This window comes from Podarcis tiliguerta (genome assembly GCF_965153285.1).
Source record: "Podarcis tiliguerta genome assembly, chromosome: 2".
Classification (NCBI taxonomy): domain Eukaryota; kingdom Metazoa; phylum Chordata; class Lepidosauria; order Squamata; family Lacertidae; genus Podarcis; species Podarcis tiliguerta.
The window spans coordinates 114,314,140-114,336,852 of NC_139535.1; the positions used below are offsets into that span (position 1 = coordinate 114,314,140).

The 22,713-nt window shown below is 46.6% G+C and overlaps 1 protein-coding gene and 1 long non-coding RNA gene across 4 annotated transcripts in view; one reads left to right on the forward strand and one right to left on the reverse strand.

Annotated features, from left to right (window-relative positions):
- Positions 1 to 22,713, forward strand: part of LOC310671809 — a 56,402-nt gene that overhangs the window by 22,156 nt on the left and 11,533 nt on the right. For both annotated transcript variants that reach the window (XR_014508215.1, XR_014508216.1), the window contains exon 2: positions 9,865 to 9,985. This is a non-coding gene — a long non-coding RNA (uncharacterized lncRNA). The remainder of the gene's footprint in view (positions 1 to 9,864; positions 9,986 to 22,713) is intronic.
- On the reverse strand, positions 10,154 to 21,329 carry LOC310671645 (aquaporin-5-like). Of its 2 annotated transcripts, XR_014508079.1 has the most exons (5): positions 19,391 to 20,140; positions 16,847 to 17,011; positions 13,889 to 13,972; positions 10,428 to 12,161; positions 10,154 to 10,387 (listed from the first exon to the last, which is right to left on the reverse strand). XR_014508079.1 is itself a non-coding variant. In XM_083428014.1 (4 exons), exons 1-4 carry the CDS (start codon positions 19,751 to 19,753, stop codon positions 11,988 to 11,990), a joined length of 786 nt encoding a protein of 261 aa, XP_083284140.1. In that variant the 5' UTR covers positions 19,754 to 21,329; the 3' UTR covers positions 10,154 to 11,987. The 2 variants fall into 2 exon arrangements, 1 of the variants encoding a protein (XP_083284140.1); XM_083428014.1 differs by having other exon boundaries at positions 10,154 to 12,161; positions 19,391 to 21,329.

Sequence of the window (22,713 nt, forward strand, 5' to 3'; positions counted from 1 at the left end):
TTATAGTGAGTCAGACCATTGGCCCATCAAAGCTGAGTCTTGTCTACACTGATAGGCAGCAGTTCTCCAGGGATTCAGGCAGAAGTCTCTCTCAGCCCTACTGCTGGGGATTGAACCTGGGACTGTCTGCATGCAAAGCAGACGCTTGGCCAGTGAGCTATAGCCTCTGCATATGCAGAAATGGGACTTTATGCATGATTGGGAACCCTGGAACAAACAGCATTCCTGACCACAAGTATAGGCCCTACAGACAAACAGTTGTGTGGGTGTACAACCTTAGCTAAGTGCATGGAGGCTGGAGGTGAGGGTCCAGAATGCAGCTCAAAGTAGCTATTCTAGATTACCTAATGTGGCAGTAAAACCCAGTGGTTTGGCTTAACTCCCCTCCCCATAGCTTGGTTGGTAAAGGTAAAGGGACTCCTGACCACTAGGTCCAGTCGTGGCCGACTCTGGGGTTGCGGCGCTCATCTCGCTTTATTGGCCGAGGAAGCCGGTGTACAGCTTCCAGGTCATGTGGCCAGCATGACTAAGCCGCTTCTGGCGAACCAGAGCAGCACATGGAAACGGTGTTTACCTTCCCGCCAGAGCGGTACCTATTTATCTACTTGCACTTTGACGTGCTTTCGAACTGCTAGGTTGGCAGGAGCAGGGACCGAGCAACGGGAGCTCACCCCATTGCGGGGATTCGAACCGCCAACCTTCTGATTGGCAAGTCCTAGGCTCTGTGGTTTAACCCACAGCGCCACCCGCGTCCCTTGGTTGGTACTGGCCAGTAAACCAAGAAGACAGAGTTGAACGATGCCCTTTCCCCTAGTTGTCTCTGAGCTTTGTAGAAAATATTTGTCATATCCATTTTCTCTCTGGTTTCACAACAGTGTAGAATGAGGGGGGGAATACTTTTTCTTTCGTCATCCATTGCTCCTGCTTTTAACTTACCTTGCTTACTTTCTCTCTCTGTGTGTGTATATGTATAACTGGTATGCAAACCAATTTTATCCATGTTCTGTCTTGCTCCTAAATAAGTGTCTATAGGACTGCAGTCTTGGTTTGATAAACACCCCCTCTCCGCTTCAAAACAAATGGCATGTGTGGGTATATAATTACCTTTGTTTGCCAAAAATATATTGGCACGTGCTTTCCTTATTTCCAACCCCCAGAGAATAGCCTCTTTCCCCCTCCTAACATTCTCAACACGTGGCAAAACAGTGAAGCACTCATTAGAGGCCACCTTCTTAATTGGTCACGGAGATCAAGATTATGTCAAAGGTCCTTGCCACAAGGTTAAATGTGATTATGTCTGACATGAGCCACCTTCAATTAGGCAAGATGCATAAAGAACTACTATGGAGTGGATGGTATCAAAGCTTTTAATCAGTGTGTTTTTGACATTTCATTTGGACTCTTAGTGGTTCAGTGACAGCAATCCTACTCCAAATTGGAAATGCCAGTTCTTAGACAAAAAGCAGTCCTACATAGCTTCCAAAATATGTTTTTATTGGTGTTAGAGCTCTTCTAGAGGAAGAACTTTCCTATATTTGTAACATCTACTAATAAGCCTTAAATTGTGACTTGGTTCACTTAGGTTCAGCCCCAGAATTTGTTTTTTGTACCAATAGGCTCAATTTGGGAGATTGGGAGGTAATAATAAATAAAAGAGTCTCTGAGCATGTGCAGAGTTTCTTTCCCTCACTGATCTGTCCTCACACAGGATCACAGAGTCTAAGGCAAATGACAAGGCTTTCAGACAAGCTTGAGCCTGGGCATCGCTCTTTGTAGAAACTAGGTAATAAAAAGAGGATTTTCACTGCAAGGCTCCAGTCAGGAGCTCTATGGATCAGACACTGACTTCCTGGACCACCAGGACTTTGGGAAGGGGACTAGAAACAGTTGCAATTGACAAGTGGCCCTCATGCTTGATTAATACATAGAAAAAAATGTGACTTTGTTGGTATGTAAGTTCTTGTTCAAATTGCTTAAACCAGGTTGCTTAGAGTAGAGGATTATAAAATGCTAACTGCTAAGACAGTACGTAGTAACCTGCAACAATGGTCTGATGACAGTAATGGTGGTTTGCTGACTGCAGCTTGCACAAAGCTTGGTTTTCATCTCTCTCTCTCTCTTTTATTTAAAAAGGCTGTTTCCCAACATCCTGTCCCACTGCCATGTGACTAGGGGCACATCCACATAACCTGTTTTCTGAGCATTCAGCCAGATTTGTTAGCTGGGAGGTTAGATTATGTTGTTTCAAGGCAGATGTTACCCAGTACTTCCCAGTCCATTTTCCCTTCACTTGTCTTATCACAAAAAGTCCAATCTTTTGGAGAAGGTGGGTTTGCAGGCCTCAGGCACACGGAAGTCATGAACAATGGGCTGAGACAAGGTGAAATTGCAATAAACACAACAACTTGGGATGTAAACAGGCCACAACTTTATTGATTTCAGATGTCACCAGGTTTTGGTGCTAGCATTGGACATGTATCTTGAATCAACCAGCCTTTCAACTATTTCATTATTTCACAGGGTTAACTAAGGTGAAGGATCGCCCTGTGACGCATATCAAATTAGGGTGACCACACCCAAGATCAGCCAATTTGTGGTGTTATGGCTCATCAGCCCTCATCTGGGCATCTGGAGAGAAGCACTTATGCTCTGGAACCCTTTAACGGGATAGCCTGATTCCTTGGACAGGGGGCGGGGAGGGGCTCCCAACCAACTGCCCAACGAGACTAAGGATCCAACCCAATGCCTTATCTGCTCCTTGAGTCAGTCTCTCCCCACCGACTCAATGCCAAACCAATCACAGTTGCAAGCAACCCTTAATGCTCTTGCACATGTCAAGCAGCTAGAGCTCATTGCCTGCTGGTGAAAAGGGCACCCCCACAATTGGCTACAGCCACAGGTGAGCCCCAATGGCCAGTGGAGAAGGAAGTGATGTTCTTCCCTGGCTGTGGACCCCGCTGGATGGACACCTCGCCGCCACAGCCATGCTAGAATGCAACCGCTGCCTCCCCTCATGTGGAAGGTAAGTAGCCATTGTCGCGCCAACCAATTGTAACCGCACAGATAGAATTTGCAGGCATGTGATTGAACTCTACCTCAAAATAAGGACAGTCTGAAATATCCTCAAAAAACAGAACCCAGGATGGGGCTATGCAGATGAAAAGGCAGGGTTATGTGTGTGTGACGCGGCAGCTAAAAAAGCCAATGCAATTCTGGGCTGCATCAATAGGAGTATAGCATCTAGATCAAGGGAAGTAATAGTGCCACTGTATTCTGCTCTGGTCAGACCTCACCTGGAGTACTGTGTCCAGTTCTGGGCAAAACAGTTCAAGAAGGACACTGACAAACTGGAACGTGTCCAGAGGAGGGCAACCAAAATGGTCAAAGGCCTGGAAACGATGCCTTATGAGGAACGGCTAAGGGAGCTGGGCATGTTTAGAGTGGAGAAGAGGAGGTTAAGGGGTGAGATGATAGCCATGTTCAAATATATAAAAGGATGTCACATAGAGGAGGGAGAAAGGTTGTTTTCTGCTGCTCCAGAGAAGCGGACACGGAGCAATGGATCCAAACTACAAGAAAGAAGATTCCACCTAAACATTAGGAAGAACTTCCTGACAGTAAGAGCTGTTCGACAGTGGAATTTGCTGCCAAGGAGTGTGGTGGAGTCTCCTTCTTTGGAGGTCTTTAAGCAGAGGCTTGACAACCATATGTCAGGAGTGCTCTGATGGTGTTTCCTGCTTGGCAGGGGGTTGGACTCGATGGTCCTTGTGGTCTCTTCCAACTCTATGATTCTATGATTCTATGCTGAGAGCGGCAGGGTTGCTTCTCAATAACTAGGGCTCACCAAGTCATGAATGAAGCTTAGCCTCCTTCTCTATTATTGTCCCCAAGCACACCCATCTTCCCTGTGGGGAAAAGGAAAGTACTGCAGCTGGGAATACTACTGCATTAAAGCACACACCTGCTTTCCAGTCCTGACAGTTTGATGGGCTGGCCCCTTCTGATGGGGATATGGCATGGCAGGGGGTCTGCAATATTTGCAAGGCCCTTATTCTCCCCGATGTCAGGGAGTGGACTAAGGAGGAATGGTGGGGACTGCCTCCCTCTTCCTGAACCTTCCCGAGAAGAGGAGGACAGTATAGATTTAGAACAGTGGTTTGCAGAAGGTCATAGTTCAGAGGCTGCAAAGGGGAGAAGCTGGGGAATATTGGGAGAGCAGCAGGGGAGAGACAGTTGACACACTCAGTGTCTTTAGAAAGCATTCCTGACGCCCCCTCTCCCAGGACCAGGCATGCATTGAGAGTAGTAGAACAGAAAGCTCAGAGGCAGAAAGCACAGATCAGCCAGCACAGGGATGGTGTAGAATAGGAGAGACGGAGGGGGTGGGATCTTACTCAGAGCAACACAATTTTCTAAGAGAGACCACATTCCTTTGTCTCTCTCTGTGAATATTGAATAAACCACTTGGTAAGAACTCTTCTTGTTTATCTGCTACTTGGCTGACCCCGTGGGAGGGATTGGATTCTCTGAAGCCTGACACCCAAGTGCCATCACAACAACAGAGATTTGGTAGTATGAAGCAATCAGGGCTGAAGCTCAGGGATAGTTTCCCTGAAATGCCACTTCATCACATCATCAGTGCTGCTGGTGACGATTTGCTAGAACTTCTGCAAGGCTTATTTACATTTAATCCTTCTACTAGGGTCACAGCTACTCAGGCACTAAAACAGAAGTATTTTAGCAATCGGCCAGCACCAACAACTGGAAGCCAGTTGCCAAGACCCAATTGCCCTCCAGAAGCCTTGAAAGAGCAGCAAAACCCAGCTCCAAATTTGAAAAGGAAAAGGCTGGATGGAATAGATCAAGGGTTACAAAAAAAAATGGTGTTTTGACTACTGTGGAAACAGGGATATTTGATATTGGTGGGTTGGTGGGTTTCTGGATGAAACATCGGCTCTGGATCCATTCCAGTCCAGCTTCCACGCTGGTCATGGGACCGAGACGGCTCTGGTCGCCCTAACAGATCATCTCTGCAGGCAGCTGGATTGAGGCGGGTCGGGACTGCTGATTCTTCTAGACCTGTCAGCAGCCTTCGACATGGTCGATCATGAACTCCTGGACCACCGCCTTGCCGACGTGGGGATTCAGGGCACAGTCCTTCAATGGCTGCACTCGTTTCTCTCTGGTTGGGGACAGAGGGTGGCACTTGGGGGGAATTGTCATCGCGCCACTCCTTGGTGTATGGAGTGCCTCGGGGTGCGATACTCTCCCCGATGCTTTTCAACATCTTTATGCGCCCCTTCGCCCAACTTGTCCGGAGTTTCGGGCTGGGCTGCCATCAGTATGCTGATGACACCCAACTCTATCTGTTGATGGATGGCCATCCTGACTCGGCCCCAGACACACTGATCAGATGCTTGGAAGCTGTGGCTGGATGGTTACGTGGGAGCCGGTTGAAGTTAAATCCTTCGAAGACAGAGGTCCTTTGGCTGGGAAGGGACGATATGGGATTGGGGGGGGGGCAACTCCCATCTCTTGCGGAGGTGCAATTAGTGCCAGCACCGTCCGTTAAGAGTTTGGGTGTAATCTTTGACACCTTCCTTTCCATGGAGGTGCAGATTGCAGCGGCATTTTTTCATCTCTGCCAAGCTAAGGAGTTGGCTTCTTACCTCTCTCGCCCTGACCTAGCCACTGTGATCCACGCGATGGTCACCTCCAGACTGGATTATTGTAACTCACTCTACGTGGGGCTGCCCTTGAGACTGACCCAGAAACTCCAGCGGGTGCAGAATGCCACAGCAAGACTCCTTACGGGATCCTCACTGCGAGATCACATTCACCCGGTGCTATACCAGCTGCACTGGCTCCCGGTGGAGTACAGGATCAGGTTTAAGGTGCTGGTTTTAACCTTTAAAGCCCTATATGGCCTAGGACCCTCGTACCTACGGAACCGCCTCTCTTGGTATGTCAAACAGAGGAACTTACGGTCTTCAAACAAAAAGATCCTGAAGGTCCCAGGCCACAGAGAAGTTAGGCTGGCCTCAACTAGAGCCAGGGCTTTTTTGGCTGTGGCTCCGATCTGGTGGAACACTCTGTCACAAGAGACCAGGGCCCTGCGGGACTTGACATCTTTCCGCAGGGTCTGCAAGACAGAGCTGTTCCACCAGGCCTTTGGTCAGGGCACAGCCTGACTCCCTCCTTTGGCAATCTTCACAGAACTTTAGCCTAATGGTTGCCATCAATTTGAGTTGAATTAATTTTATAATGAATTGATTTTAGAATGTTGTACTATTTTATTGTTGTTAGCCGCCCTGAGCCCGGCTTCGGCTGGGGAGGGTGGGATATAAATAAAATTATTATTATTATTATTATTATTATTATTATTATTATTATTATTTATTATATTTCTGCTGCTATGAAGTCTGAAAAGATCAAATAATGTGAAAACTCAAAAGTCACAATATGGATTAAAGCGTAAATTGTAAATGTAAACATGTAAAATGTGTGTAGTGTTACTGTAAAAACCATGTATTTTGTATTGCTTTGCTTTTTTAAATAATAAAAAAGTTAAAGACTTTAAAAAGATATATATAATGCTTTGTATGCAGAAGGTCCTGGGTTCAATCCCTTGTAGGGCTGGGAATTGTCCCGATATGAAACCCTGGAGAGTTGTTGCCAATCTGTGTAGACAGTGCTGAGACAGATGGCACCAATGGTCTGGCACGGTATAATGCTGCTTCCCGTGGCCTTAATCAACATGTTCAGAGCCTCTGGACTCAACATGTTTTCTTGCAGTAGAAGATAGGTAGATAGCTAAATATAGATATATAGATGCTGGGTTGGGGCAGCAGCACTCACAGCTGTCTCTCTGCTGGTTACCTGAAAGGAGAGGGGAGGGGTGAGGGACCAGGGAGGTTGGCACCATGCAATCTTGGGTACTCCGATGAATCTTCCCTTGTGGCCAGATATTTCTGAACGCACTGCTATTGTAAGTGCTCCACCCACCTCCCTTCTGTCAAAGCATTCGCTGCAGAAGCATTGGCAAGCTGCTCAGTCAAATTCGCCGAACCCCCTCCCCCAGCCAACCCTTTTCACCAAAACATATTTCTGGATCATAGTTAGGAATGGGGGTGGCTAGCAGGGATGGAGGAGAGCTTTTTGAGAGGTACAGCGTTTCATTTTCCCACTGCGGTTGGATGGGATCTCTACAAAAGAGATACTAAGCATCAGCTACAGTTAAGGTGAGGGAGGGTAGCATTATTTTGTGTTGGACTGAAGTGGGGTTCATAGATGCCCATGTAGCCATGGTTCTTAAAAGAAGAGTTTGGATTTGATATCCCGCTTTATCACTACCCGAAGGAGTCTCAAAGTGGCTAACAATCTCCTTTCCCTTCCTCCCCCACAACAAACACTCTGTGAGGTGAGTGAGGCTGAGAGACTTCAGAGAAGTGTGACTGGCCCAAGGTCACCCAGCAACTGCATGTGGAGGAGCGGAGACGCGAACCCGGTTCACCAGATTACGAGTCCACTGCTCTTAACCACTACACCACACTGGCTCTCAAAGCACATTTAGGGTGTCTTCCATTTAGGGTGGCCACTTACATGTTGCCAAAAAAGAGGAAACGCATCGCTAAATGAAAACGACAGACACACACATATTTGCATATATTTTGCATATTTATGCTAATTGATATGTACTGACGTAAATTTAGGGGAGGGTTTTTTAATTTAAATAGAACGGCAAAACATCTCACCTTAGTGGAGAACACTGTGCCCAGTTGGCCTGTGTGCAGCTAATAGTTGATGGTTCACCTTTAAACCAGATAGGAGGTCCTTTATATAGGGATATCAGAAGAGGATCAGTTCACAGTCACATCTAGCACTTTATCTCCCAAGGTATAGAAAGACTGCAGGCATGGCATAAGTACCAGAACTGCCCTTAGCTGTTCCCCAAAGTATAAAGTCTTTGTGACTGGTAGCCACTGATAATGTTATCCTCCATTCATTTGCCAAATCTCCTTTTAAAGCCCTACGGTTGTGAATTTTATATAAGAACAGAGGACTCTGCAAAGTATACCACCCTGCTCTCATTGTCCATCAGCATTGCAGTGCAACTCGTTGCGCATTTGGTTTATTGGCCATGCTTCTTTCTTTCATGATTCACGGCAGGTGAATTATGCTGTGCTTCTGAGCAGCTGCAGAAAAAGTGTCTCTCCTTACAGAACAGTGCCGTACATTATCTTGCGACAGCATATGCCAGAAACCCTTCATGTGTGTGTGTAGGCAGGGTGGGAGGTCAGGAACCTCAGACTTAGGGGCCAAATGTAACCTTCCTGGCCTCTGTTTGCCCCTTGAGATTTTCCCCAGGCCACACATCCTACTGAGTCACAGTCCTCACCAGGAGTAAAAGGGCAAAGGTACCCCTGACCGTTAGGTCCAGTCACGGACGACTCTGGGGTACTTGATTTCTAATAATGCCTCTTCCTTGCCTGGATGGAAGATGGAAGATAGATACGAGTGCATAGCTGTCAAGCGTCCCTTATTTGGCGGGACAGTCCCTTATCCCAGCACCATGTCCTGCTGCTGTCCCTTATTGATGATGTCCCTCAAATTTCCCGGGTTTCAAAGGAAGCAGCTCCTCTCCCTCCCTCCCTGCCGGCCAGGGAGGAGGGAGGCTCCAATTGGGTTGCTTGGCTGCGTTGCTCACCCAATAAGGAGTCTAAGAACGACTGGGGGGTGAAGCTTGCATGCTTTGTGCCAATCAAATCGGCCGCATTGCCTGGGGACTCGCTGTTGCTCAGCGCTTCCCAGTGGAGAGTTGACGGTGGTTTTCCTTGCTGCGTCCCCTTTGCCGGGTTGCTGCGCTGTGGGATCCACCGCTTGAGGCTTCATTTGGCTGCTGGCTGGGCTTTCTGCCTTTGGCTCGGAGGGGCTCAGAGGTTGAACATACCTGTGCTTGGAAAATCCCTTATTTTGGCTGCTGATCCCTTATTTTCGAGGCTGCTGGTCCCTTATTTTCAAATCTGTAAGTTGACAGCTATGTACGAGTGTTGCCTATTGTTGTTGTTGTTGGCATCCGTCTGTCTCAAGAAACAATGGTGTATACCTCCGGGGGTGAAGTCAAACCACTGGAGAATCACAGTGCCTGTGGGGTTGCAGAGACTGGTAACATAACTGCCGCCTCCCACATTGGTTTTTGCTCTGTTAGCAGCAGCAAAGTGACCTCTCCACTGAAGAGAGCCAGTGTGGTGTAGTGGTTAAGAGCAATGGACTCATAATCTGGTGAACTGGGTTTGATTCCCCGCTCCTCCACATGCAGCTGCTGGGTGACCTTGGGCTAGTCACACTTCTCTGAAGTCTCAGCCTCACTCACCTCACAGTGTTTGTTGTGCGGGAGGAAGGGGAAGGAGATTGTTAGCTGCTTTGAGACTCCTTAAGGTAAAGGTAAAGGTACCCCTGCCCGTACGGGTCAGTCTTGACAGACTCTAGGGTTGTGCGCCCATCTCACTCAAAGAGGCCAAGGGCCAGCGCTGTCCGAAGACACTTCTGGGTCACGTGGCCAGCGTGACATTGCTGCTCTGGCAAGCCAGAGCCGCACACGGAAACGCCGTTTACCTTCCCGCTAGTAAGCGGTCCCTATTTATCTACTTGCACCCAGGGGTGCTTTCGAACTGCTAGGTTGGCAGGCGCTGGGACCAAACAGCGGGAGCGCACCCCGCCGCGGGGATTCGAACCACCGACCTTTCGATCGGCAAGCCCTAGGCACTGAGGCTTTAACCCACAGCGCCACCCGTGTCCCTTTGAGACTCCTTAGGGTAGTGATAAAGCGAGATATCAAATCCAAACTCTTCTTCTTCTCTTTAGGGTGCAAGCCTGGGCAGTGTGTATGGAGGTCCTGGGTTGCCCAGACAACCCGTCCTCCTTCTTGGCTTTGCCAATGTGGTCCAAAGGAAAGCAGAGCAATGCATTTGGCACACGTACGGAGGTAAAATTCACATTTGTTGCTCTACTCACTTTTGCTGGAAATATGGCCCCGAGATGAAAAATGTTCCCTCTCTCATCCTGACAGGCTACCATTGAGTCTCCCTGGTTCTCTGTGAGGACCACTATACCCATATTGATGTATCCCTGAGCCACTGATGTTGTTGCACTGTTTCTTTTTATAATTTTTTATTCATAATAAATAATACAATATATTACAGAGACCCTCATAATAATAAATGAAATTGCATTAAACAGGAAATAAACTCAGCAAGACACCGGCCAATGCAGAAAACAGCAGTCTTTCCCCGCCCAGCTCAAGTTATATAACACTTTGGAAAGGGTCGATGGACAGATCATTCTTTCTGGATTGATTTTCCTTGCACATCTCTGACTTCCCCCACAGCTGCAGGAGGACTGACTTTTGTTCCAGCTCCTCATCATACCTGTGCTCGCCTCTGGATGAAGCACCCAAAACTACCTTCCCTTTAATTGGGCTGCCAACCAAGCAGACAACAAAACTCTCCCCAGACATTTCAGAGACGTTTGTTTTTAAATCTGATTCTGTTGCCAAATTATTTTGTTCAACAGCCAGAATTTGAGGCCAGTAAGATTTTTGTTTTAAGCTGATTTTTCTTTTCTTGAAGTGAAATTCAGCTGCACCTCTCCCACTTAGTGCACCTGCAATGAAGGTGACCCACCTCGTATCCTCAGGAGCTGAGCCAAATGGTCCATTTCACACACACTGCTGCGTGAGTGACTGAGCTAGCAGCCTGCAGTTGTGCCTGTTTCCAATGTGGCCACACCTTTCCTCAGACCAAGGAAAGAGGAGTTGCAAGGACCCAGAGCCACAGGGGAGATTTTGTTCAGGGGCAGCAATTGAGATTACTCTCACACGTGATCTCCTGTGCAGATCCTTCACCCTTCAAGCACAGGCCGGGTCTAACACCTCTGCCAACACCAGCTGCAGCAGCAAACCTCTGGATTTTATGGGCTCCACTCCCGCCAGTCCCATTCCCCCATCCTGACTCCTGGCTCTGCCTCCTCTAGGTCTTAACCTCTTGATACCTGGTCAAACGCAAATGCTAGCAATCCTCTCACACACCGACTAGAGGCAGAAGTGTCGAGCTGGAGCAAGGATGTCACCCAGCTAAGGAAGATCTACTTTGTACAGTAGATATAGAAATTGTTTCTCTTCCTTTTGCTGCTTGTTTGAACCCATAGAAGGTGGAAATCAAGGCAAGGCAAGAGTCAGGATGGTGTTTTCCTTTTCTCCGTGAATGTGGCAGTCTTTTTCTTTAAAGGCTAGGGTGTTTCTGTGGGATCGTCTCACACAAATTCTCATCTCCCTGCCCAATGTATCACTCCCTAAACCCCACTGTAACTCCAACCTGAGGGGTTCATGTGAATATTTACAGTTTATGTGGGCTGGAGATGTAATGAAGCATACAAAAAAGGGCTAGTTGCAAGCATTATTGCATATATGAAGCTGGACCAAGCCTAGGAAATTCAAGCTCAGGCAACTTTGCCCCCAAACCCTGAAAGCCCAGAGTATATGTGGACCTGGGGGTACTTGTCCTGCAGCCCATCAGGAAGGGAAAAATAAACTGCTAAAGAAACTATTAACACACCCACCCCCTCGCACAGTTGCAAAAGCTAAGGTGCCAGGCATAACTCTAGAACACTTGCAGGTCTTTGCCGGTCCTGAGACGTTACAATACGATTCTTGTTTGGTGAGGCACTTTGAATGAATGCCTTGCTCCCAAAATGGACTGTGCTCAAACCATCCATTTCCCAGCTTTCTTCTTCCCATGCACCCACACACACACATGCACACTCACGCTCACAATGGTTATTTACACAAGTAATGTCCCCCTGATTCCCTCTTCGGTCCCCAGGCATCAGTGGAAGCTATCTTGGTTCTTTAAATTGCAAGGCATTTGGTCAGTGTTCATTTGGCATCAGGGGGTGTTCGAGTCTTCTCTACCTTCTCACCCAGAGCGTTCTCATTTGCAGGCCATTTCTATGCTTTTCTCTTTCTCTTCCCACTCTTCTTCTGACTCGTAAGTGCCTTTCACAATGGCGACCCTCTCTGACATGTTCATTGGATGAGGCATCAGAAGGTAGTTGTAAAGCAGAGAAGCCACAATGCCTCCAACGATGGGGCCTACCCAGAAGACCTGAGGAACCAAGGGAAGGAGTTAGAAGCTGCCCAAAGACTTTCAGGCTCCTCTGTGCCAGCGAGGCCAGAGCAGAGATGGTTGATTCATCTTGTGCCGTATCTTCCATGCAAGAAATGCCTCATGGGTTTGGGCAGAGGTAGGCAAGCTGCAGCCCAAGGCAGACTCTCATGCAGCCCTTGGCCTAATTTCAAAAGCATTTTGCAAGCTAGCCACTCACATGCCCTCCAACATTTCTCCAATGAAAATAGGGATGTCCTATTTAATAATAATGATAATTTTACTATTTATACCTCACCCATCTGACTGGATTGCCCCAGCCACACTAACAACAACAACAACATTCAACATTTAAAAACTTCCCTATACGGGAGTGACTGCAGATTGCTTGGGGGTCGAATAACTCCATACCCTCCAACATTTCTCCAATGAAATTAGGGACATCCTAAGCAAAGACGGGACATTCCAGGATCAAGTCAGAAACTGGGACGGCTTCTGTAAATCTGGGACTGTCCCTGGAAAATAGGGACACTGAATTCTGACTTAGCTATCTGCACATAGTCTGCTAAAATGGAAGAGAGAGAGAGAGAGAGAGAGAGAGAGAGAGAGAGAGATTGAACGGGTAACACATAGTGAGAGAGAGGTGGAGGGGCAGAGAGAAATAGGAAAAAGGGAGTGGCACAGAGAAAATGAGGGTGACAGAGAGAGAATGAAAAGGGGCAAGAAAGAAAGAAAGAAAGAAAGAAAGAAAGAAAGAAAGAAAGAAAGAAAAGAAAAGAGGGTAGGAGAGTGAAAGAGGTTGACACACTCGCTTTTGGCTCTAGCTCCACCCACTGCTGACTTCCTCCTGGCCCTCTGCCACCATGCAGCCCCCAACAGATGTGACTTGGCCCCCTGCCACCATGCAGCCCCCAACAGATGTGGCTAAGGGGATGTGGCACTGCAATTTAGATAGTTGCATGTGGAGCAACAGAGAGCAACCCCTTCCTCTTTGGTCGGCCAGTCCCAGAACAGGAATGGGTGATTTCTGAACCTGAGGGCCAGACATTATAGCTATTTCCCCATGGTTCCTGCTTGGGCAGATCTTCTGATGAATTTCAAAGGAAGCAAAAGGAATTTTACTAAAATTTGCATCATTTCTCAAGGGTGCAATCTCTCTTTCGTCAAAAGCAAAATTTCACAGCAAATTTGGAGGTCCCTGGCTGGGCCAAAAAAGTCGAGACATTTTAAAGGAATCAGAAATGGTGGCTGGCAATCTGCACATCCTATTTGGATTTCAACTCTACATTTTAGGGACCACAGATGCAGCTACAATACGAAGGAGAATATATGAGAAGGTGGCCAATTTCTGAGTCTTATATCACCACCATTGTGCTCATGGCATTGAGAATCTTGTTGAAATTTGGTGGCCCAACACAGTTCTAAAACATAGATGAAAAATTACACACACACCAGAGTTACCCAACATGGTGCCTTGTAATTTAAAGCTCCCATTAGTTTCTGCCAGTATGATCAATATTTGGGAAGTTGTAGTCATCTGAAGGGAACCACATTGTCTATTCCTGCTGTGCATTATCTTTTACACTGAAATACTTCTGTATTAAAATATGTGTGACTTTGGTTTTGCATCCAGTAAACCCTAGCCATGCAGCAGCTAAGGGTCAGTTTTCACTGCTTATTTCCTGCGACTCTCTTTTACTTCAGAGTGAAAAGCTCTAACTTCTTACCCAATGAGCACTGCTGAATCTTTTCATGATGACAGCAGGTCCAAAAGACCTGGCAGGATTCATAGAACAGCCAGTAAAATAGATCTGTGGAGAAGAGGGGAGGTGTTTGTTAGGCATCTAAACATTTCTTGTAATTCCATTGTTTATAATCTTTTTTTAAAATTCAGTTTTGCAGTACACATTTAAATTCAAACATTAGACATAACCATCAACATTTAGGATTCCCTAAATCCTTTGCCTTTCCTCCACCCTTCCATGGTTTCCATTTTCAATCTTTTTCAACTGCATCATATATTTTCTCTATTTTTCTTAAAGTAGTCCATTTTTACCTTTGTTTACAGTACATTACAAGCATTACTCAAATCCTGCCAAAGCTTTTAGCTGTTTACAGTGTTCTCTTAGGTAATTTGTAAATTTCTCCTATTCCTGATTAAAGTTTCTCTCTTCCTGGTTTCTGATTTTCCTGGTCATTTTTGCCATGAAGCCTAGGATGGCAAAACAAGGCTAATATTCCGGAAATACTTGTCTGAGACTCTGAGGATTCTGTGGAACTGTAACAACCCTTCATGTGGATTATTGGACTCTTTGAACAGACAGGTGGAATAGATACTTATACATGTATTGACCATATGCATGAACTGACTAGAGAATGAACTGATCCACTGAGTCTTCTGCTTTTTTTGTTGAACTTTATGAGACTTCTGTTGAAATCTACAAATTGATACAATGAATAAGGTAAAGGGTAAAGGGACCCCTGATCATTAGGTCCAGTCATGGCCGACTCTGGGGTTGCAATGCTCATCTCGCTTTATTGGCTGAGGCAGCCGGGGTGCAGCTTCCAGGTCATTGGCCAGCATGACTAAGCCGCTTCTGGGGAACCAGAGCAGCGCACAGAAACGCTGTTTACCTTCCTGCCGGAGTGGTACCTATTTATCTACTTGCACTTTGACATGCTTTTGAACTGCTAGGTTGGCAGGAGCAGGGACCAAGCAACGGGAGCTCACCCTGCCGCGGGGATTCGAAACGCCAACCTTCTGATCAGCAAGTCCTAGGCTCTGTGGTTTAACCCACAGCGCCACCCGTGTCCCTTGATACAATGAATAGTATACCTTATTTATTCAAAAGTACAGCCAGTTACGTTTTGTGTGTTTATTGAGTATGTTCCACGTAACCATAGGTTTGTTGTTGTTGCTTTGCGAAAGTTAGGCAATCCCTGAAAATTCTCCCTGCAAATTCTCCCTTCTGGCATTCCCTACACCATGGAGCTGCTATCAGATTCTCAGCCTGGCCATGCTTGGTGTGGTGTGAATCCTGCCTGTGTGCACAAGCACTTCCATGCAAATGCTGCATCTCTACACGAGGGCCATGGGTTCCCTGCCTCTGCCCTACCCAAACGGGCCATAGCTCTATAGTACAGCACATCTTTAGCATGCAAACTGTATTTGCTTCCAATCCTGGCTTCTTCAGTGAAAAAGGTAGCAGTAGTAAAGGATGAGAAATATGATTGTATCCAAAGCTAGTCCTGCTCAGAGCAGACAGACCTAAGTTAGTCATGTCTGTTCATTTCGATAGGTCCACTCTGAGTAGGGCTAGCATTGGATTCAACCCATACACTTGCCCAAAACCCAGGAGAGCCATTGCTGTCAGTCAACACTGGGCTAGATAGGCAAACAGTCTGACTTGGCATAAGACTCTCCTTCCTTGGAGGTTTTTAAGCAGGGATTGGGTGGCCATCTGTCATGGATGCTTTAGCTGGGAATCATGCATTGCAGGGGGTTGGACTAGATGACCCTTGGTACCCCTTTCAACTCTATAGTTCTATGATTTTATGAAGACTGCTTCCTACCGCAGAAATGGCAGAAGCCATAGGATTCTTTGCTTGGAGCTCTCACTTCTCATCTCTGCCAAGCTAAGCAGTTGGTTCCTTACCTCTCTCACCCTGACCTAGACACTGTGATCCACGTGACGGTCACCTTCAGACTTGATTATTGTAACTCACTCTACGTGGGACTGCCCTTGAGACTGACCCAGAAACTCCAGCGGGTGCAGAATGCCGCGGTGAGACTCCTTACGGGGTCCTCGCTGTGAGATCACATTCATCCAGTGCTATAACAGCTGCACTGGCTCCCGGTGGAGTACAGGATCAGGTTTAAGGTGTTGGTTTTAACCTTTAAAGCCCTATACGGCCTAGGACCCTCGTACCTACAGGACTGCCTCTCCTGGTATGTCCCACGGAGTTCCTTACGGTCTTCAAACAGGGAGGTTAGGCTGGCCTCAGGCTCACAGGGAAGTTAGACTGGCCTCAACCAGAGCCAGGGCTTTTTTGGGTGTGGCTCCGATCTGGTGGAACGCTCTGTCACAAGAGACTAGGGACCTGCGGGACTTGACATCTTTCCGCAGGGCCTGCAAGACAGAGCTGTTCCCCCAGGCCTTTGGCCAAAGCACAGCCTGACCCCCTCCTTTGGTAATCCTCACAGAACTCTAGCCCAATGGTTGCCATTAATTTGATTTTGAATTGATTTTAGAATGAATTGATTTTAGAATGCTGTATTACTTTTACTGTTGTTAGCCGTTCTGAGCCCGGCTTCGGCTGGAGAGGGCGGGATATAAATAATTTATTATTATTATTATTATTATTATTATTATTATTATTATTATTATTATTCTCCCTGTGTTCAAGTGACTGTGGCCCCATATCACCCCCCCCCCAAATGATCAGCACTCAAGGCTGCCATGATGTGGGGGGCTTTTCACTCTTTCCATCTCCCCCTTCCTTTTGTTTCTGTACCACCACTTTGTTTTCCACCCAGAAGGTCGCAGCCCCTGCCACCTGCACCTTGGAGAGCTGCTGCCGAGTATTTCTGGACAAACCTGAGCTCGATGGACTAACAGCCTGACTCAAAACATCAGACAGCTCCCCATGTTCCTAAAAGAAAACCTGAGCAGAAAAACACTTACCCCAACAAGGTGGCCCAGAGTGACAGCCAGTCCGATAGACAGGGATGGGGAGCCCACATGGTCACGCCGGCGGCTGTCAGTCGAGGCAAAGATGCACATAACAAGCATGAAAGTTAAGATCATCTCCACCACTACAGCCTGGCCTGCGGTTGTGTTGTTGCTGAGCTGTCAGGATGGAAGAGCAGAGACTGCGGTTACAATCTTGCACATTCATCTCTGGAACTAACTCCTGCTTAAAACCAAGAAAAACTACTTCCAACTAAGTAAAGGTTACTCTTAAGGGTGGTTGTTAAGAAAACAACAAACCCCAGAGTGCAATAGGACTTCACGGTTGCTATTAGATTTCATTCCTCTGAGCTGCATTGCACTCTCTACTTGGACGCTGCCAAGCTTGCTGGAGGTGTGGTGCTTAATAATACTAAATAAACAATTCAGCTCACTGAGCTTCAACAGAACAAAACTGGAATTATAAACCCCTCTCTCCACAGGGCAGGAAAGGAACTTTAAGAAGCAACAGGAATTGGAGTTATACAAGGCATTCATTGTTTTTTAAATGGTCTATCACTCTGTCCATCTTTGTATCTCTTTTATTTCCTTCATTTATCTCTCTTTTGTTACTGATTTCTCATACAGCCTCATCAACCTAGCCCTGAGATATTATCTCTTGGCAAATGCTTTATCTCCTTCAAATGCTCTTTACAACAGCTAATACCCGCTGAAGAACAATGCAGGGGGAAGCTATGGGATTTGCAACAATTCAGGAGCAGATACCAGGATCCTCTTTTGGGCAGCCTTAAAAGAATGTTCCCCGGCTCCATTAAATGAGTCTCTAGCTTCCATTTAGAAGAGGGGAGTTAGAAGGATCTATAAGCATTTGGGATTTACATAGGTATGTTGCAGGTCAATGAAATTCACGGGGGGGGGGGTAGATTTTAAGCCCTCTGGTCAGGCAGTTTGCATCTTTACACACATGAGGTTTAAGGTGATTCTTGCTTTTGGGGCAGGTTTGTAATGCAAATATCAAACCAACAGTGGGCAGGTGGCTTATCTACATTACAAATGTTTCTCCTTCCAGTGTCCTCTTCTACATCGACAACAATCCGGAGCTACAATTCAGTGTTAATGTGGATAACGCAAGAGAGATTGAAATGCAGAGCCGGCCGAAGATTCCCTTTTGCAGTCTCTGCATGCTAACTAAAAGCTTAATAGGAACAGAAGAATGGTTGCTGGTGAAAATTTAGGAAACAAGGGGAAGTAAGCTGGATCCTTAGCTATAGCGCAGCACTGAACAAGTAGGTAAAAAAATCTGATTTCCTTTGGTAGGAAATTTGTGCCCTTACAATGGAAACCTGGAACTTGCAGTTGCCTTTAACAATGACTCCCTGCCCTTTCCACAGCAGGCGCTGTAGCACTACAAGTTTGACTTCACCCCTGAAGGCACACTCTTCTGTTGTCTCCCGAGACATATCAATGCCAACCGTCCAGCCTTAATGCCTTACAGATGCTTTGGACTAAAACTCCCCCCATCCCCTAGCATTAGCTCTGCTGGCTGCAGCTGATGGGATCTGCAGTCCAACACATCTGGAGAGCAACAGGTTGGCAAAGGGTGTTCTGAATTTTCACTATGTTCTGCTTCCTACATCCTCCTCCTGCTGGCTTAGCTGGTCTTGTGCCTTTTCATGCCCAGGTCTAATGAGGATTTTAAACCTTCCCGGATGGTCCATTTAATTCAATACACAGTCCAGCGTAGAGTTTAGTGTGTTGAAGACTGTTGGATCATTCAGCTTCATCCTGGGCTGAACTGACCTTTCACAGGGATCTGAAGAGATCCATGCTCACACACGGGAAGCCAATGGGAAACTCTGTGTTCACAAGTGTTGGGCTTGTGTGTAGCTAATTTTCTCTTTCTTCCCGCATCCCTGAGCATAGTACTGAATGCTGTCCACTGGACTGCAGGAGTAGCTTTTGGAGTGGGAAACCCAGCCAGATGGGCAGGGTATAAATAATAAACTGTTATTATAAATTATTGTTCCATTGGGAAATAGTGGGAAAGAAGTTGATGGCTTCCCAAGAGGACACAAGGCAACATGCACCAACGGAGCATCAACAGTTTGAAATGGTTCCAAGTTATTATCATTTTGAAAAACAACAATTCTAAAAGGAACCAACATCTGTACATCTGCCCTGCTCCCCTGATCATTCTTCAAGTGGCAAAGCTGGACTTAAAGAAAATGTATAGTTCTTTCTCTCTCTCTTTCTCTCTGGGACTGGCTGACTCAGTTCCTTAGAATATGAGACACCTTTGGAAGAAACGCCACATCAAAAATTACAAGGCACAATTAACCAGTCCTGCCAGCAAACTTCCATGCCTATTCTTACTCTACAGCATAATGTGCTGGTGGGATCTCTTGTGCCACAAGCTCTCCAGAGGCTAAGTTCAGGTCTCTCCTGAGAAGCCAGTTCCCCTTTGAGGGGCACTTGCCTGCCTGAGGTGACAAGCCACCAATATCACGAATCTAATCCACAGCCGCAGCAAGTACTTACCGCGTTGACTGCCAGGTTGCCACGGGCGTTAGAAGGAGTCACCCCATAAAGTATGCCTGCCCCGGCGATGGCACCGATCAGCTGGGCTGCAACATAGAACAATGTCCGGAGGAAAGAGATCTGGTTCCCTACAAAGAAGGCAACGGTCACTGCTGGGTTGACGTGGCCGCCGCTGATGGGACCAAATGTCTGTACCATCGTGGCAATGGCCAAGCCGAAAGCCAGGGCGATCTGGAGGACGCTTGGCAAGGCCGAAGGCCATTTCAGGGCTGAGCCCAAACCGAAGAAGACGAAAAGCAGGGTGGCTAAGAACTCGCAGAAGACAGCTCGGAGAAAAGCGATGGTGCAAATTTCTTTTCTCATGGTTGCACTGGAGCAGGTGGAATGGCAATGAAGGTGTGAAAGTCTCTGCTCTGTCTGGGATGCCAAGGGAGTGAAGCAAAGTGCCGGGCCATACAGAGAGAGATATATATCTACAGGTGCTGCAATAAAAGATCGTCTCCAGGTATGGGCGGAGCCAATAAATGTGGCCAGTCCTCCTCTTCCCCCTCCTGTTCCTGTGGAGTTTGGAAACTTTCCATCTTCAGACAACAACTGCACCTTCCTCTCTTGTAGGCTGTAATATTGGTGCTGATTTTCTTCTTTTCTCCTTCAGACAATGGGGTTTCTATTGAATAGCCTTGCTGTCATTAGATAACCACAATATTGCATAATGCCACAGAGATTAGCACCTTGTCTGTTTACCTTCTTTTCTTACCTTTCCTTCTCTTTTCTTGTTCTTTCAGTTTGTAAGACAAGGCATTTTTCATCTCTATTAAGCTTTTTTTTATTTTTTAAAAATGCACTCAGATATTAGGCTTCTAATATGCCACTATTCCACCCTCCCCCTTCTCAGGACTGAAGAGTGGAAAGCAATCGGTCAATAATTGTGGACAACTCTGCAGAACTGGATTCTCCAGTATGCCAGTGCAGGTCTTGAATGCATTTCTTTTGAATTGTTAGGAGTTTTTGGTAGTTTGCTCCGGAAAACGTGAAAGCTTTTGCCCTATGTTCCTATCTATCAAAAAAGAAGGTAAAATAAAACAATGGGCACAAATCTACATGCAGCCACTTGCTGGAGAGCTGTGAAATGTATCAGCAGTGTAGAGGTTTAGTTTACAACCTGTAAAGTTTCAATAGGAGTGCAGAACCTGGGCCATTTGTTTATTTAATACCATTTGGATAACTGCCCAGTATTACATGTTATCCGGGTGGCTCACAAAAATTAAAAGAAACACACACACAATGCAAAACACTAAAAGTAGTACAAAAAGCAGCACTTGTTCTTGCTTGGAAGAGAAAAGAGCAAAACTATTAATAGCCCATCAAGCACAATTCATAAATTGAGACAGGTGGTAAAAGCACAGGTTGCTTAAAAGATTGGATGATTAAAAAGGTATTTCACCTAGTACTGAAAAGACCATAAGAATAGTACCCGGTGAACCTCTCTGGGGAGGCAGTTTAGTAACTGGGGTGCCACCACCAAGAAGGCCCTCTCCCATCCACCTCACTTCATTTGGTGAGAGCACCCAGAGTTGGTCCTCTGAATAGGATCCGTCTGTCTCTTCATCTACCTGACTGCACTGGCTGCCAATTTGTTTACTGGCCCAGTTCAAAGTGTTGGTTTTGACCTATAAATCCTTAAATGGCTCAGGACCACAACACCTCAAGGTTAGCCTCTCCCCATAAGAACCAAACCCTGCCATCATCACCTGGGGCCCATTTTCATGTGCCTGCTTCAAGAGAGGTACAGTGGGTGGGAACATGAGAAGGGGGCTTTTCTGTGGTGGCTCCCCATTTGTGGAATGCTCTCCCCAGGGTGACTTGCCTGGCACCTTCATTACAGATCTTTAGGCACCAGGCGAAAACATTCTTCTTCTATTGGACGTTTGGCTAATTAAACAAATGATGTGCTTTTAAACTTTGCTTGTGTGGGGTGTTATTATTTTGTTTGTTATCATGTTATGCATTTTTGTGTTTTTATCTCATAAACCACCCTGTGATCCTCAGAACAAGGGCAGTATAGAATAATAATAATAATAATAATAATAATAATAATAATAATAGAAACACTTCAAGAGAATCCCATGGTCAACCATATCAAAAACCACTGAGAGAGCAGTAAGGTTGTACTCCCCATGTTTCTCGGACCCAGTCCAATTCTTTCTTTAAACAGTGTCTGGACCCTAAATTTCATAAATAGTAATAGTCTAAACCAGGCTGCTGTTTTAGTTGCACTGGGGAAAACATTCAGGTGTCTCCTACATAACTAATTAGGTATTCAGGGAAAGACAATTTAGACTGCAGAGACTGTAAGGAGGGAAGATTTGAGTGTGCCCAGTACCTCTTCCATATCATTCAAAGCAGCTGCATAGGGCTGCTAATTTGTTTTAGAAGGAGATAACGATAATGAACTAGTTTGACCCTAAACATTCACATGATTGTCTATATTGCATTGCTCTTGTGCCTAGTGAGACCTCTCACATTGCTTGGATTACCTGGTTAACCACACAGAATATTCAGCTGATCAGGGAAACAAAAAATGTGCATTTCAGCTTCTGTGAGGAAATGAGAAATTGTCAGTTTGGCTGGGGTTGAAACTCCAAACAGAGGCAGGCTAAGGGCTGGGAAGAGGTCCTTCGATATAGAGACACTAAGGGGCAGGGAGCTCAAAGGCAGGGAAGGTGAAGGGAAGTTCCAGAATATGCAATCAACTGAGTAGCAGAAGGAAAGGTAGGTGGAAAATGAAATTTAAAGGAAAGGAAAGAGGAGACAGGCAGCTGCAACAAGAAGTGGGCTATCAAGGAGGGAACACACACAACTGAAGCTCAGGAGAGGCTGTATTTCCTTAGAGGGAAGAAGACAGGAGCACTGCAGAAGGTGGGCCGAGATAATGAGTGGCTATGGGAAAGTGGATAATAGAAAATATTGCTTGGTGGAGATGTGAAGAAGGAGGCAGGTGGAAGTGAGGAGAAAGCAGGACAGGGACAAAACTGGAAAGCTGAAAGGAGCTGTGTCCCGCTGGTAGGAAGTACTGTATTTTTCGCTCCATAGGGCGCACTGGCCCAGAGGGCGCACCTAGGTTTGGGGGGGGGGATAAAGGGGAAAAAAATTATTTCTCCCCAAGGTGCGGGGCTGGGGTGGGGGAAGCCTGAGCTTCCCCCGACTCTAGCCCCCAGAACAGGCTGCTATCCGCAAGCCTTGGGAGCCCGGCGGGAAGTTGCGCCAGTCTCCGCAGGCTTGCGGAGAGCTGCCCGAAGCCCAGGGCCTGCTGTTCAGCGCTC